At 37.5% G+C, this 16,967-nt stretch overlaps 4 protein-coding genes across 5 annotated transcripts; 3 read left to right on the top strand and 1 right to left on the bottom strand.

Annotated features, from left to right (window-relative positions):
- The first annotated feature begins 1,093 nt into the window (after nt 1-1,093).
- On the top strand, nt 1,094-5,022 carry LOC111782751 (protein FAR-RED IMPAIRED RESPONSE 1-like). The gene is made up of 5 exons (XM_023663552.1): nt 1,094-1,194; nt 1,635-3,886; nt 3,979-4,035; nt 4,145-4,660; nt 4,748-5,022. The coding sequence occupies exons 1-4, from the start codon at nt 1,185-1,187 to the stop codon at nt 4,217-4,219; spliced, it is 2,394 nt and encodes a 797-aa protein (XP_023519320.1). The 5' UTR covers nt 1,094-1,184; the 3' UTR covers nt 4,220-4,660; nt 4,748-5,022.
- Nucleotides 5,023-5,510: 488 nt separating this feature from the next.
- On the top strand, nt 5,511-10,493 carry LOC111782752 (bifunctional purine biosynthesis protein PurH-like). Of its 2 annotated transcripts, none has more exons than XM_023663553.1 (14): nt 5,511-5,606; nt 5,782-5,902; nt 6,953-7,140; nt 7,235-7,361; nt 7,441-7,516; nt 7,587-7,683; nt 8,157-8,259; nt 8,378-8,511; nt 8,690-8,867; nt 8,955-9,109; nt 9,231-9,440; nt 9,514-9,861; nt 9,941-10,067; nt 10,136-10,490. In XM_023663553.1, exons 3-14 carry the CDS (start codon nt 7,030-7,032, stop codon nt 10,285-10,287), a joined length of 1,818 nt encoding a protein of 605 aa, XP_023519321.1. In that variant the 5' UTR covers nt 5,511-5,606; nt 5,782-5,902; nt 6,953-7,029; the 3' UTR covers nt 10,288-10,490. The 2 variants fall into 2 exon arrangements, with proteins under 2 accessions (XP_023519321.1, XP_023519322.1); XM_023663554.1 differs by having other exon boundaries at nt 5,528-5,606; nt 5,727-5,902; nt 10,136-10,493.
- A 31-nt stretch (nt 10,494-10,524) lies between these two features.
- On the bottom strand, nt 10,525-12,591 carry LOC111782753 (50S ribosomal protein L7/L12-like). The gene is made up of 2 exons (XM_023663555.1): nt 12,386-12,591; nt 10,525-11,409 (listed from the first exon to the last, which is right to left on the bottom strand). Exon 2 carries the CDS (start codon nt 11,317-11,319, stop codon nt 10,678-10,680), a length of 642 nt encoding a protein of 213 aa, XP_023519323.1. The 5' UTR covers nt 11,320-11,409; nt 12,386-12,591; the 3' UTR covers nt 10,525-10,677.
- A 2,468-nt stretch (nt 12,592-15,059) lies between these two features.
- Nucleotides 15,060-16,967, top strand: LOC111783481. Its single transcript, XM_023664411.1, has 4 exons — nt 15,060-15,590; nt 15,884-15,958; nt 16,037-16,183; nt 16,315-16,967. The coding sequence occupies exons 1-4, from the start codon at nt 15,390-15,392 to the stop codon at nt 16,654-16,656; spliced, it is 765 nt and encodes a 254-aa protein (XP_023520179.1). The 5' UTR covers nt 15,060-15,389; the 3' UTR covers nt 16,657-16,967.

Raw genomic sequence — 16,967 nt, forward strand, 5'->3', positions numbered from 1 at the left:
TTTTGGCCTACTTTCTAATTTTACAACATAATTAAATTTTGCGAAATTTTCTACACAAAAAGAAAAATTAATAAACTAAATCCATATATTTAAGCTATTTTAAAAAATTATATCACAGTAATTTAATATTTGTTCAACATCTCATCGAAACGCTAACTCCATGAATTAGTCAATGATGCTATAAGCCACAGTTCAGACCAAAGCAAACTAGGCCCAATAAAAATTTGGGCCAGAGAAGCTACAAGGTACAGTACAGGCCACAGCAAAGTAGGCCCAATAATTTTTTGGGCCAGCCTGGTACAAAACACAGTTCAAACTAAAGTAAATTAGGCCCAATAACGTTTTGGACCATCGCTGCTATAGAGCATAGTTCAGACCAAAGCAAATTAGGCCCAATAACGTTTTGGGCCAGCACTATTATAGAGCACAGTCCAGCCCGAGCAAAGTAGGCCCAATAATCTTTTGGGTCAGCTTTGCTATAGTGTACAGTTCAGACCAAAGCAAAATAGGCCCAATAACGTTTTTTGGACCAGTACTGCTATAAAGCACAATCCAGACCAGAGCAAAGTAGGCCTAATAACTTTTTGGGCCAGTGCTGCTAAGCAAAGAGGCCCAATAATCTTTTGGGCCAGCGCTGTTATAGAGCACAAGTTCAGGCCGAGCAAAGTAGGCCCAATAGTCCTTTGGGCCAGCGTTGTTATAGAGCACATATCAGGCCGATCAAAGTAGGTCCAATAACCTTTTGGGCCAGTGTTGCTATACTGCAAAGTTCAGACCAAAGCAAAGTAGGCCCAATAATCTTTTGGGCCAGCGCTATTATAGAGCACAGTTCAGGCCGAGCAAAGGAGGCCCAAAATTGTTTTGGGCCAGAGCTGCTATACGTCAAAGTTCCGACCAAAGCAAAATAGGCCCAATAATCTTTTGGGCCAGTGCTGCTATAAGGCGAGTACGGGAAAATCCCGAATGCGAGTACTTCAATATCTCTCTTGCCCTAACCTCCAAAACTGCGAATCGGGAATTCCGATACTCGCTCCGAAAGCACAGCATCTTCCTTTGAGCTTTCGAGTAACCAATAAAAGCACCTGTGAGTTTCTCTAAGAACTGATTTCACGTTCATTAGTATCATTTTCAGTTTCTGGGTTAATTACCAGACACTGAGCTCCTCAGCTGCCACTTCCTATTACATGTTTCTTTGTATGTTATTTTTAGCTATAGTTCATGTCTCTTTCTTTTGGCGTTTAGTGTGGAATTCTGAACCTTTTCCATTTTGTTTTGTAATTAGAGTGACCCAATTGCCCATTTCTGAACTCAAGGTCTTTACTCTTGTGAAATGCTTTCATTGTCAATTACTTTTAACAAATACATTCATATCTTGATTGATTCAGGTGTATTTTCGAAAGGGAAGTGTAGATTTACATAAGTTTTGTTAGAAATTAATTGAGCTAGAAACATACTACAAAGCATGATCTTGTAATTTCTAGACACATGAATTCCTAGATACTTGGATGTTTTTTTTAAGGTACATGAATTGCATACATACATTGTTTAATTTGTGTCTTTGAGAGATGTCTCTTGGGTATTATATAAAGGATCATTTCTCTCATTTGTAACAAATTTATGTTATATCCATCAAGATAGATCTCGAACAGCTGTGAGAGCCACCAAAGAAACAATCACCGGCCTAAATATGGAAGATAATTCAGTGCACTGTGGCAAAGAAATGTGTACTAGAGATGGCACAGACGGTTCTTCTCACATGGTAGGAAAAGAAAATACAGGGCCAACCGTCAATATGGATATGCCAAAATATAGAAACATAGAATACTCTCAGAATGTACTCAACTTGAAGTCTTTCAAAATCGTCGAGCCTCGTGAAGGAATGGAATTCGAATCGAAGGAGAATGCTTTTACATTCTACAAGGAATATGCCAAATCATTTGGTTTTTGTGTTATAATAAAGGCTAGTCGTAGGTCCAGAATATCTGGAAAGTTTATTGATGCAAAATTTGCCTGTACTAAATATGGAGACAAGAGAGAATCTGGTGTGGTTGAGGTTTCAGATCCTGTAACAAATTCAAATAATGGCATAGGTGTTCATGGGAAGAAAAAACGAGGTAGAACCAATCGGTCGTGGGAGAAAACCGATTGCAAGGCTTGTATGCATGTCAAGAGATTGCAAAGTGGAAAATGGGCAATTCATAGTTTCATAAAGGAGCATAATCATGAAGTTTTTCCAGATGAATCCTATTATTTTCGTGGTCACGGGAACTTAGAAGTCGGTAGCAGTAACACTGATGTCTTGCATAGCAATAGAGCAAGAAGAAAAAGTAAGCTTTGTATGAAGTCCAAGCTGTCTGGAGGTTGTACAATAGCCAAGAAGCAAAACGTTGCTGCCATTGATCAAGTATGTAAGGCGCGACGTCTGGCTATAGACGAAGGCGATGTTCAAGTTATGTTAGACCATTTTGTTTGTATGCAAGATGAAAATCCTAACTTCTTTTACTCTATTGACCTGAACGAAAAGCAGTGTTTAAGAAATGTGTTCTGGGTTGATGCAAAAGGCAGACTTGACTATGCCAATTTTGCGGATGTCGTTTTCTTCGACACCACGTACATTAAGAACGAGTATAGATTATCATTTGCACCTTTTATAGGCGTTAATCACCATTGTCAGTTCGTTTTGCTCGGATGCTCATTGGTTGCTGATGAGACCAAGTCTACATATGCTTGGCTGATGCGGGCATGGCTTAGAGCAATGCATAAATGTCCTCCAAAAGTGATCCTCACCGTACAAGATGAAGCCCTTAAGGAAGCCATTGCTGAGGAATTGCCTAATTCTTTCCATTGTTACTGTTTGTGGGACATTTATAGCAAGATTCCAGAAAAGCTTAGTCATGTAATGAGACAACGTGAAAATTTTCTATCGATGTTCGACGAGTGTGTTTTTAAGTCTTGGACAATCGAAGAGTTCGAAAAACGGTGGCTAAGAATTGTTGACAGGTTCGAACTAAGTCATGATTCATGGTTTAAGTCACTGTACGCAGATCGTAATCGATGGATACCTGCGTGTATGAAAAACATTTTTCTGGCAGGGATGTATACACGCCATAGGCCAGAAGGTATCAACTCTTTTCTTGACAAGTACATACAGAGAAAAACATCACTTAGGGAATTCTTAGACCATTATAGAACATTTGCACGAGATAAATTCGAAGAGGAAGGAAAAGCAGATTTAGAAACTTTGCATAAACAGCCAGGATTGAAGTCTCCATCTCCTTTTGGGAAGCAAATGGCTGGATTATACACGCATGCAGTATTTAAAAAGTTCCAAGTGGAGGTTTTAGGAGTAGTTGCTTGTCATCCAAGAAAGATAAGCGAAGATGGAGTGATAAAAGTTTTCAGGGTTCAAGATTTTGAGAACAACCAAGACTTTCTCGTGGAGTGGAACGAAGCAACTTCGGATATCTCCTGTTTATGCCGATCGTTTGAATTCAACGGTTACCTCTGTCGACACGTAATGATTGTTCTGCAAATCTCTGGTATACATAGTATTCCTTCTCAATATGTATTGACTCGTTGGACAAGGGATGCAAAGAGTAGACAACAAACCCGGAAAGGATCTCATGTCGAGTCGAGAGTACAACGGTATATCGATCTTTGTCAGCAGGCGTTTAGATTGAGCAATGAAGGGTCCTTGTCCCATGAGAGTTATAACGTTGCTTTTGATGCTTTGGAAGAAGCTTTGAGGAAATGTGAGAGTTTGAATGTCTCAATCCAACCATCCGTTGTAGCTCATAGTAGTAGTAGCCATGAATCAGAAGAGGTAAACCAGGGTAAGAACACTAACAAGGACAATAAAAAGAACACGACCAACGTAAGCAGACAGGTAATTCAGTTTTCAGGCATTTTAAATGTTTACTACTTGAGACACTATTTTCAAATCTCATTCATTTCAGCATTCATTTTCCACTTGTTTAGGATTGTTTTGAACCAGAAATTAACACTGTCAAGATTCATGATGGCTGGCAACAATTGGTCAGTTTATTTTTATGTTTGCATTGTCGCCTGCTCGTATATGATCTGAATTGTTACGTCGGACTAATCGTTTACGACTTCTTGCTTGCTGGGACAACCAAATTCACAGGCACCAGCCCTTCACTACCCTGATGAACAGGGGGGCTCACAAGGGGTAGTACGGCTCACTCTCGACGCCCTCTGATACTACTTGAAATATTTGATACTGTTTAAAATTGTATCATTTATATTCCTAGGAACAAAGGAGCAGAAAAGCTCCATCTCTTAACAATAGCTTATGCATGGAATGGTAAGACAAGATTTGATTGTGTTTCAGACAAGACAACTGCTTTAGTCTGCAAGTGTCCAAGGATCCTTGTTTGTGTTGTACTAGGAAAAAGACAGTTCTATCGCTTCTAGTCGCGATGGTTGTTTCGAGCATCGACATAGCATACGAGGGGCAGGGAATTGATTCATACGACCTCTGCATGGAGTTGTAAGAGATGTTTGAATATCATCTATTCCACTTTTACTGACATTATTAGTTGAACAAAACAAACAAAACATCGACTTGTAGGAGCAATTGAACTTCAAACACGACACAGTTACGGGTCGCTTTGACCTTCAAGTTGGTCAACGGGATATGGTACTAAAATTATGTTTCATCTCCTTGTCTGTCTTTCATGTTCACCATTGCTATGGTTTAAAGTTTACGTGTTCACTTCTCTTGCAGGACCCATCTAACACGGAATCCAAAGAAGTTCATGGCATTTCATCCAATCAATACAATTGAAAATCTTTTTCCATAGCCGATCATCTACAGCAATAACCATCTTTAGTGTACATGAATCCGAACCCAAACGTGAAATCTTAGTATCAACTGTTCGAGTATCATACTCCTTCCATTTATTACTTGTCATGACAAAAGTGGAAACTACCTAAGAAGTAAGAATATAGATATAATACAACACGAACAGTGTTCATATATCTAACATATTATTTTTCATATATGTGTCTATTTAGTGTACATCTAACACGTGTTCGATATGTGTCTAATGAATGTTGAACCTATATTAACTTTGTGCAACTAGTGTCTAAGTCGGCTACTGTACTAATTATAATAATAAAAATAATATAATAATAAACTCATATTAATATTAATTTTGTATTGTTTAATATTTGTCATGAAGTGCACGCCATTATCTCACAATAATTTGTATTGCAATATAAAATTCTACAGGCATGAAAAACGATGCATGGGTTTGCGAAAATCCATTTATTATTATTATTATTATTTTTAAAGGCCGTTTTTTTATCATAAACTCTATTATTATTTAAAAATATGATGGGATAATAATATAAAATACTATATTTATTCAAAATTTTAAAATCGAATTTTAGATTTTAAATTTTAAATATATTGAAAGCATTAAAAACACGTAGAAAGGGCATTTCTGGCATGTGGATTTGAATTGGCACCGTTGCCTCATCCCCAACTACCACCGCCGTCAAAAGACGACAAACAAAGATCAACTTTTGCAGAGCTCCGTGCTGTTACAGTCTCCAGTGGTGGAGCAGCTCCAACTTTCAAGGTGAAAGCATTTGTCCTTTTTCACTTTTAAATTATTCAATGATTTTTCCAATTAATTTCATCCAACAATTTATAATTAAATTATTTTAAAGAGACAAAATTTTCATTTTTTTCTTTCCAGAAAAAACGTGAAATTTGATCATCTGCATAAATAAGTTCTCCGTGTTTGTTCATAGTACCGAAATTTGGCAGCCAGAACCCTAACTCTGCGGCCCCGCCACTCATTCAAAGTGAAGTAGACGGCGATTATATCATTCTCCTACCAAGAGTTTCAAAACTTCCACATTGCAATATTAGGTGATTTTTTATTGCTTATCATCAGCTCTCGTTTCCCATTTTCGTTTATGGGTTTATTATTTCTTTGTTGGGCGGTTCTTTGTGTGCGTGGTTTGGTCTGTTGATTTATTTATTCGCTTTTAGTTCAAATGAGGCCGAGGATTCGACATCGTGGAGGTCACTGATGACGTTCTAATTCACTTTTAAACTTGTTTCTTTTTTACTCTGTTTATGGGTTCTATGCAAATTTGAAAGCTCTGAACTGGGAAATCATCCCACGTTCGGGAATGGAACGAAACATTCTTTATAAGGGTGTGGAAATTTCTTCCCCGCATACTCATTTTAAAAATCTGGAGGGGAAAACTGAAAGAAAAAGTCCAAAGAGGACAATGTCCCTTGGTGGAGGTTTGAGCGGTTACAAATGGTATCAGAGCTAGACACTAGACCGTGTGCCAGCGAGGAGGCTGACTCTGAAGGAGAGTGGACATGAGGCACAGATGTGCCAGCGAGGAGGCTGAACTCTGATGGAGAGTGGACATGAGGCCATGTGCCAGTAAGGATACTAGGCCCTGAAGGGGGTGGATTGGGGGGTCCCACATCGATTGTATAAGGGAACGTGTACCAGCAAGAATGCTGGGACTCGAAAGGGGTAGATTGTGAGATCCTACGTCAGTTAAAGAGGAGAACAAAACATCTTTCATAAGGGCGTGGAAACTTCTGTCTAGCAGACACGTTTTAAAAACCTTAAAGAAAAGTCCGAAAGAGGAAGTTTAAATAGTACAATATCTGCTAGCGGTAGGCGTGGCTATTACACACTCAACTTGTTTTCACTATTTTTCGTGCCCATGTGCATTTGTGTTCTGTTTGAAGTCAAAGAACACATTTTTTCCACTTTTTTCACCTCAAACTTTCTGCAACACAGTGGAAAACGGTCTATGGTTGGTAGTTTTCATTTTGTAATGTATTGAAGGAAAAAACGAGTTCCACTATATTGGTATTACTTTCTATTGTTGGATATCAATGTCAATCCACAGCTTACCAATGTGAATTTTGTTGATATGTCCTAAGTAGACAAAGGAAGCACTGGCGGCTTGACAGGCTCAGTTGGTATAAAGAAACCAAGCAACAAAAGCAAAGGAGTGATAGTGATGTATAGTTCTGTTGCTGCTCATTCTCCTGCCACGCCTATCACTGCTATTTCACTTGGAGAACCCCGTGGTCGGGTCTTTCTTAAGGAACCCAATCCTTCGCCTCTTCTTGTAATGTGCAATTGTTTTCTATGTGATCTTCTGTTTAAGTTTTGGTAGCATTAAACCGTAATCTGGGTTTCTTACTCTTCAAATTTCTTAACAGACTTTATTCTCACGTAACTCTCTCCATACTCAATCTGTGCAACGACGGCCTTGCTTTACTTTCAAAGTCATGGCTGATGGTGAAACCATCACTTATTCTTCGAAGATCACCTTTCCATCTGGTTCTGGTACTATCCTCTTGTCCTTTTTGTATAGAACATTGCATTTTCTATACCTTACTGTTGTCTGCTGCTATTACTATTTCAGGAAAGAAACTAGCTCTGATATCATTGTCAGACAAGAAAGATCTTGCATATCTAGGAAATGGGCTTCAGGAATTGGGGTGAACTCTCTTGAACTTATTATGCAATTTTGTTTAAGGTCTTTGATTCATATATCTTGTGAACTTGCAGCTACACAATTGTTTCAACTGGGGGAACCGCATCTACATTGGAAACTTCTGGGGTGCGTGTCACTAAGGTGGAGGAGCTTACTTGTTTTCCTGAAATGGTATGCTGCCTTTTCTCTTGTTTATTCAAATTCCGAATGGAATGGTTTACACACTTTTACAAAGAATGATTTGTTCTCCTCCCCACCGATGTGGAATCTCACAATCCACCTCCCTTCGAGTCCCAGCGTCCTTGCTGGCACACCATCTCGTGTCCACCCTCTTTCGAGACTCAGTCTCCTCGCTGGCACATCACTCGTGTCTGGCTCTAACACCATTTGTAACGACTCAAGCCCACCGCTAGCAAATATTGTCCCTCTTTGGGATTTCCCTTTCGGACTTTTCCTCAAGATTTTTAAAACGTGTCTGCTAGGGAGAGGTTTCCACACCCTTATAAAGAATGTTTTGCTCTCCTCCCCAAAATCGATGTGAGCTCTCACATTTTTGTTCTCGTATGAAGCTAACAGGAAATTAGTCGGAGACTTCGCGGACCATTTTTTATATGTTAATCATGAATTTTGGTTTGTGGTGGCAGCTTGATGGCCGTGTAAAAACTTTGCATCCTTCTATACATGGGGGCATTCTTGCTAGAAGAGACCAAAGGCATCATATGGACGCCCTGAAGCATCATGGAATTAGTGAGCTTTATGCGATCAATCTCTAGAATTCTTATGTGGCTCCCAAGTTTCAATTGCAATGCATGTTCTTAGTTGCTGCATAGCTTGCCTCCTGTTTTCTGAAATAGTTTCTTCGCAGGCACATTTGATGTTGTTGTGGTAAACTTGTATCCCTTCTATGAAAAAGTCACCTCATCTCAAAATCTTAACTTTGAAGATGGAATAGAGAACATTGATATTGGTGGCCCAGCTATGATAAGAGCAGCTGCAAAGGTAAGAAAGCACAGAACAGCGTAGGTAAATTATGAGCAAAGCTGATCTTGGGATTCATATTAGCTTCGTCCTGATCTAGAACCTCCGATTCTAATACCACTTTAAATCACCAATCGACCCAAAAGCTTAAACTAATAGAGTGTTGCATATTGATATGTGCACGAACGTGCATATGCAGAATCACAAGGATGTTTTAGTGGTCGTAGATACCGACGACTATCCCGCACTACTCGAGTTTCTGAAAGGAAGTGAGGATGATCAACAATTTCGCAGAAAGCTTGCTTGGAAGGCATTTCAACATGTAGCTTCATATGATTCAGCAGTCTCAGAGTGGCTGTGGAAGCAGACTGTTGGAGGTAAATTCCATGTTTCATCTGTGCCAAATGCATAATCGCTAGAATGGTTCAACCCTCTTTACAAAAGTCCTCTGTGTTCGTTGGTAGATAAATTTCCTCCCAGTTTTACTGTGCCTCTTTCCCTGAAAAGTTCTCTTCGCTATGGGGAAAATCCTCATCAGAAGGCTGCCTTTTATGTTGATAAGAGCCTTTCTGAGGTCAATGCGGGAGGTATTGCAACAGCAATCCAACATCATGGAAAGGTTAGTGAGTATGAACTGTAAGGGTTTAAATATGATCATGGAATTGCATCATTATCATCCAAAACATTAGGCTTCTCCTAAGTATGCACAAAGTTTATTTGAAAACTTGTGTTTTGTGCAGGAGATGTCATATAATAACTACTTAGATGCAGATGCAGCTTGGAACTGTGTATCAGAGTTTAGGAATCCAACCTGTGTAGTTGTGAAGCACACAAATCCATGTGGTGCAGCTTCACGGGATGATATTCTGGAAGCATATAGGCTGGCTGTGAAAGCTGATCCCGTGAGTGCATTTGGTGGCATTGTAGCCTTCAACGTAGAAGTTGATGAGGTTGGTATGATTTCTTTTCTTAGAACATGTTTTGAGGACCAGTGTTCTGCCTTGATTTAATGCTTTACCTCAGGCTCTCGCAAGGGAAATTCGGGAGTTCAGAAGCCCGACAGATGGTGAAACTCGGATGTTTTATGAGATTGTTGTTGCACCGAAGTACACAAAGGAAGGGCTCGAGATCTTGCGTGGGAAATCGAAGACGCTACGAATTCTGGAGGCAGCCAAAAATGAGAAAGGAAAGCTATCACTCAGGCAAGTTGGTGGAGGATGGTTAGCACAGGATTCTGACGACTTGGTTCCACAAGATATACAATTTAATGTAGTTTCTGGAAAGGCTCCTCAAGAAAGTGAGCTTCGGGACGCAGAGTTTGCATGGCTCTGCGTTAAGCATGTTAAGAGCAATGCCATTGTGATAGCAAAGGTTGGTATATTATAACTCGAGTCGATAATGACACGTTTGGCTTCTGTTGGTAAACTTCTGATGCTGTCATTTTTGGCAGAATAACTGTATGTTGGGTATGGGAAGTGGGCAACCAAATCGTCTCGAGAGTTTGAGGATAGCCATGAGGAAAGCAGGGGATGAGGTCAAAGGAGCGGCTCTGGCTAGTGATGCGTTCTTCCCATTTGGTAATTTCTGGGAATCAAATCTCTTAGTAGTCAATTTGTTCTTATGTGTGTGCAACTTTGGTTGGCAGCTTGGAATGATGCAGTCGAAGAAGCATGCCAGAGTGGAGTAGGGATTATCGCAGAGCCTGGAGGCAGCATTCGAGATCCCGATGCTATCGACTGCTGCAACAAGTATGGCGTGTCCCTCGTCTTCACCAATGTGAGGCATTTCAGGCATTGATATCCGTTGCTCGTTAGTCGTCCCTGGTTTCCATTCCCTGAAATTTTAAAGCTTGGTTGGGACACCACTAAATATGAAGATCGTTCTTCCTAACTTATTGCAGAGGTTTGGCGTGGTTGTAAAATAAGCAATTTCAAGTCACTAAGTAGGTTAAAATGTATCCTATGACTTTTTATAATAATGAAACGTCTCTTAGTACCTTTCGAAATATTGTTCTCTCAATCTCGTACATACGTGTGATTCCAACTGATGCCTTCTTCTACTTGTCAAAAATTTATAACACAAAATTTGAAAGTTTAGAAGTCTAAGTATAATCTTCAAAGTTTAGGAACCTTCAAAAATTTGGAGACGAAAATAAGATTTGATATGAAAACAGCTCTAAGCATACATTCATTCCAAGATCACCTTTGCACCAAGTGCCTTCATTTTTTCAATTAGTTGTTCACCTTCTTCCTTTGATAGTCCCTTCTTCAACACCGACGGGGTTTTCTCCACTAGATCCTTCGCTTCTTTAAGGCCTAAATCAGTGAAACTTCTTACCTCCTTGATAATTTTAATCTTCGCAGCCGCTTCATAAGACTCTAGTTTCAACTCAAAAACGGTCTTTTCTGTCTTCTTCTCCTCCTTGGCAGTTGCTGATGATGCCTTTGTTGCCATTCCAGCCAATCCGGCAGCTCCTGCCTTCATAACTCCAACAACTGGCATGTCTGTCATTCCTAATTTTTTCCTCAAAATGGAAGATAATTCAGCAACTTCAACTAATGTGAGTCCAGATATTTCATCTACAAGCCTAAAAACGCGATCGGTTGGAGGACTACGATGCTGTGTTGGATCAAAATTAGCTGGATCATAGTCAGCTGGAAGCCTTCTCTGGTCAATTTCCACCTCCTCCTCCTCCTCTATCCGAGCAGATTGAGCAAAATTTCTATGTAATCCATTTACATTGAGAGGATTGAAGGCAAGTGCAGGAGAGCGAAAGGTGTTTGCCAACACATTGGGTAGGAGATGACTTATTCTTAAAACTAAGCGCATTACTCAAGTTGCCAAATTAACTTTCCCTCTGAAGTAGCAACCTATTTAGCTGAAGCCCATTTCTGGCTTCTCCAAGGACAATTCAGTGGCCTGGATAGAAAAGAAAAAGAACCAACAAATTAATCAACGTTTATAACTACTGAGAACAGAGGACTATAGACCAGATCTTAGTCAAGAAGACGAGTATTTATTTTTCATTGTTCTCAAAGCCACGCCCACCCCCAGGCCCTGACTTTGGAGATCGAAGGGTTTTTGTAACCGTCCAAGCCCACCGCTAGCAGATATTGCCCTCTTTGGGTTTTCTCTTCTAGACTTCCCCTCAGGGTTTTAAAACACGTCTCCTAAGGAGAGGTTTCCACACCCTTATAAGGAATGTTTCATTCCCCTCTCTAATCGATGTGGGATCTCACAATTTTGGATTCTCTTTCTTAGGCAACCTATTGGTAGGTTTCACTCAAAAGACCGTGGCGTGGGCCTCGCCTACAGGCCGCCTGTCGGGTGCATTGAGAAAACACGTAATTAGATTTCATTTAGTCCTTCAGATACAAGTATAATTTTCAATATACTACCCAGAAAAATGACGATAGAAACTTCACTACAAAATTTTTGACATCAACTTTCACACTGTTTAAGCTCTACTTTAATCTATCTAAATAAATTTATAGAAGTCGTCAGCTCACAGGTATAACAGGGAAAATATTACTATATTTACATATAACTTAATAAATATTCCGCATTCATATACAATGACAAAAGATGGTAAAATTCATATCAGAACCATTGTTTGTACAACATCATGTACGATGTATTCCCGATTACAAATCAAAGCTAATCATAGCACAGCAAAGCAAACTGAAGCAGAAAAATGCCACCTATCGTGACACTACAACCTTCTATATTACCATAAACAAAATACTCGACTCAAGCAACTGACCTTTTCAACATTAACTGGAAACAAAACGTCACAATAAGACTGAATCAAAGTTCAACTCATCAAAACACTAATCCAATAACAGACTAGCAGAAAGCACTAAAAAAAATGAAATTCAAGAATATAAGAACTTACGCTAAGAGATGAGAATTAAACGCTGAGGGAGGGAAACTGAATGCGACGCAGATATGAAACCGACGCCCTGAGAGAGGTGACGTGGTGGTTGAACTGTACCGTGAGGATTGGTGGGTTGCCGGTATAATGCTGAAGAAGCTTCAATCTTGTCCAGAAAGGCAGGTGAGTGAGCTCCAGAGATGCAATATTTTAGATCAATGCCAAATTAGGGCTTCTATTTCGTNAAAAAAAAAAAAAAAAAAAAAAAAAAAAAAAAAACTGCTGGGCTAAATAACTACTGAGTGGGCTGGGCCTATCGGGTCACGGTTGACCCATTATGAGCGAGGTATTATCCATATTCTTTTTTACTGTTTCAAAAACGTTTCCAACAAATAAATTAAATAAATTTTCTTGTTTTAATTTTTTCCAAAATATAATTAAAATATATCGCATAATAAATATCTTATAATTACTTAACACAAAAAATCTCAATACTCAATTTAAAAACTAACTATTTATGTACATTAATTCAATTAAAAACTATATAGTAAAATAATGTTATGTTTTTAATGTGAGAGTACATCGAATAAATATAAGTATATTATTTGTACCATTGATTTAAAAAATAAAATCATACGTAATAACTACAAATCATTTATATATTAAAAAAAAAACACAGAGAATCTGAAGTCTTGAGTTAGATGGAGGGACAAGATCTAGGGCCTTTTCCAATGTATTATTATTATTATTATTTATTTTCAAAAAAGAATTTAAGTATGGGATGAAGAGGAAATTGGTAATTCCAAACAGGGCCCATTTTCCAAAAAAATGGTAAACAAAGATACAACAATTACAATATAATCTTTAATAATAAATTTAGGTTTTAATTTTATAAAATCAATGAACTTATCAAATAAAATGCAAAACATTACAGTATAATCTTAAATTTATAGAATATAGTTCAATAAAGTAATTTTTATATTATATTTAAATGTTTTTTTTTTAATATTACGACTATTTATTTATTTAAAATACATAACTACTCATTACAAATTCTCGTTTATATTTATTTTACAACCCTCAATTTTATTTTACATACTAGTATTTAGTTTATAGTTATTAATATAATGTATTTAAAATATTTTTTATTACTTAAATAAAATTGTTTATAAGCTTTGACCTATGCATAATTATTTTTTTTATTTTTTAAACTAAGGGAAACAAAGAGTTAAAAAAGTGGACACGTGAGGGCGCAGGTGAAGGACAATTAACTCCGTTTAACAACACGAGCTTTTAATTTTCAAGGGTAATTGCATTAATAATTTGTGCTTAAAGTCCTTAATCACTACTATTATGTGATTAACATTATTATAAAAAAAAAATACATATTTTTATTTGCATTTTATGGCACATTCATTTGGCTTTTCTAAAAATTATGTCCCAAATAAAAAAAAAAACATATAGNTTTTTTTTTTTTTTTTTTTTTTTTTTTTTTTTGTTGTCGAATAATTACTAGACTTTTAAAATATTCAATTGCTCTCGAACCTAAAATTTTATATTTGAAGGAAGCTTTTCTGAGAGTATTTGCCTTTATGCCTCTAGGTGTTAATCCTTAAAATTTTCAAATTTTTAATTAAGATTTAAAAAATTAACTAATTTATTTTATATTGAAATTAAAATAAAATTAAACGAACAAAAGAATCAAAAGTTGGTGGGCCATGGCTCCGTAGTTATTATGATTATTATTATTATTATTATTATTGGAGAACCGCCCAATCACGTTCTTTCTCAAGACTATTATTTTTTGTTTTTTATTTTTATTTNAAAAAAAAAAAAAAAAAAAAAAAAAAAAAAAAAAAAAAAAAAAAAAAAAAAACATCAATATTTTATTTATTACATTATATTTATATTGACCAACAACATTTTAAATTTAGATTTCTCACACAAATTGTGCCATAAATCTTTACACGAACATTAGATAATCTAATAAATTATAATATTACTATAATTATTAAAATTCAACATTTATATTAACCAATAAATATTATTTTTTTCGGTTCATCAAATTGATTGATAATTACTTAATTTTTAAAATTTATATTTATTTTCTCTATAGTTTCATGACTTATTAATAATTATGATAATATTGGAATATTGCACTAACAACATCAATCATGTCTATATTCTAAACGTACTGTCTAAACTACATATAATTACAAATAAACTATTGTCTGACCTATGGATTCCTCTATTTTGATACTTACTGTTCACTCTTCGGCAAACACGTTCTAGAAATCTGTTATTAAAAGAACACAAAATATAGTTATTTCGCCAGGGCTAAAACGTGGACCTCGCAAGTTCAAATTACTTTTCACCCTAATACTCATTACATGCTTTTTACCATAGTCAAGTCCAATTTTGTCTTTTTCCAAATACGATACTAGAAATCAAAAACTACCATCCGACCAATCGAAAATTAGGTCGGGAAAAAAAGACATTGACTCCATTCATTTTCATTTGTCATCAAATGATTAGAGTTTAATAATACCCTAATGTTTTATATAGCATACCAAATTAAGGAAATTAACTAAATTAAATTTATACCAAAATTAGATAAGAATAAAAATAATAAGTTGAAATTAATGAAAATGAATGGAGAGCGGGGCATTAGTTCTGACAGAGCCTTGGGGTGCTAAAGTCTGCAAAACAACAGAGAAAGTATAGTATTAAGCAGAAAAAAGTATAGGTTATTGGAAGGCAGGATAGCGCCATTAACACACCTCCCAACCCAACCCAACCCAACCAAACCCCTCCTCCCATTGAGAAACGACAAGGTGGGTGGAGGAGAGAGAAACGCTGGCTCAGTCATCAGCCCCGGCAGCATTAAAAGGACAGGAAGGAAACAACTTCAAAATACTAACAAAATAAGAAATTTATTTTTGATTTATTATTTATTTTCTTTTCAATGAAGAGGGAGCGGATATGAGCAGCAGCAACAACAACAGCAACAGCAGCAGCCGCAGCCATGATGATGATCAACCAGTGTGGAGCAACCATGGCCGCCAAGCCTGCATGGCTTCAGGCCCTCATGGCCGAGACTTTCTTTGGCGCTTGTTTGCTTCATGAGAACCGCCGCAAGTGCGAGAAAAACGTGTTTTGCTTGCATTGTTGTCTTAGTATTTGCCCTCACTGCCTCCCTTCTCACCGCTCTCATCCTCTTCTTCAGGTATTCATTCATTTTTTATGCAATTTTTACTTTTTCTTTCATTAATTACAACTTTTGGGGTTTTTTTAAAAAAAAAAAAAAGAAAAAAACTTATCCTACTTTTGGGATTTGGTTGGTTCCCTATTCGTAGACGACTCCATTTCTATCCATTTTTCCTGCCAGAATCCTCTCACTTGTTGCTTTCACTTAATGTGAACGTTTGACTCTTCTATCCCTCTTTGAAACTTATCTCAATTATGAAATTAACCTCATAATTAACGAAATTAATCAATGATATGGGTGTTTATTATCAGGTCAGACGATATGTTTATCATGATGTAATTCGATTAGGGGATCTTGAGAAGCTCATTGACTGTTCCCATATTCAGGTAATTTTGTCAATTTCGTTAATTAATTAAGGATTAAGGATAGAATTAAGTGACATAATTAATTATGAAATTTGGCAGCCGTACACCATCAACGGCGCCAAAGTGATCTTCCTGAATTACCGCCCACAGTCACGCCCATGCAAGCAAGGCGCCTCCACCAACGTTTGCTTCACCTGCGACAGAATTCTCCAAGAACCCTTCCATTTCTGCTCTCTCTCTTGCAAGGTTTCTCCCTCAACCCGTCTCGATTTCCCGACATGCATGCTAAAATCACCCCACCTACGTCGTCGTTAAATTCTCTATTTATAATATGATACATATGGTAAACCGTAATAAAAGGGTGAATATCATTTCAGGTGGATCATATGGTGTATCGAGGGGAGGATTTATGTGGAATTTTGCACCGGTTCGACGAGTCGGATTTCTCGTACGCACAATTCGAAGGGCTTAGAGGGGAGGGGCTAAAAGGGTTAGATGAGGATGGTCAAATAACACCAAATTCCATGGTTGACGACTCATCGCAGTTCAATGAAGGCTCGTCTTGCTCCAATACCAACGACTTAAACCCCACCAACGTCTCGTCGGGAACTCATATCTTCAAAAGAAAAAACAAAACCGCCGATTTCCTTCCCGCCGGCATCGTTCTATCACTCAGTAGTAGAAGAAAAGGCGCCCCGCAAAGGTCTCCTCTTTCTTAAGCCTCAAGATTCCGATACCATATTATTGAAATTAAAATAAATAATCTAAGCTCGGGTTTGTTTATTTTATAAATGATTCGGATAATTGTGTCGTGTCGCCGTTCATGGTCCTATTGTCGGGTAAGGGCTTGGTTTTGGCGGGTGAATTACACGGCGGTGGGTGCGGGTATTTTCCGACGACTTCGCCGGCTTTTTTCAGGTCGGGTTGTTTTGGAGATATTTCTTATTTGCACCCACCAATTTTGTATTAATTCGTGTAATTTATCGGAACTTGCACGTAAATTATATATTGTGCTTTGGGTTGTTGTTCA

This window comes from Cucurbita pepo, chromosome LG20, assembly GCF_002806865.2.
Source record: "Cucurbita pepo subsp. pepo cultivar mu-cu-16 chromosome LG20, ASM280686v2, whole genome shotgun sequence".
Taxonomy (NCBI): Eukaryota; Viridiplantae; Streptophyta; class Magnoliopsida; order Cucurbitales; family Cucurbitaceae; genus Cucurbita; species Cucurbita pepo.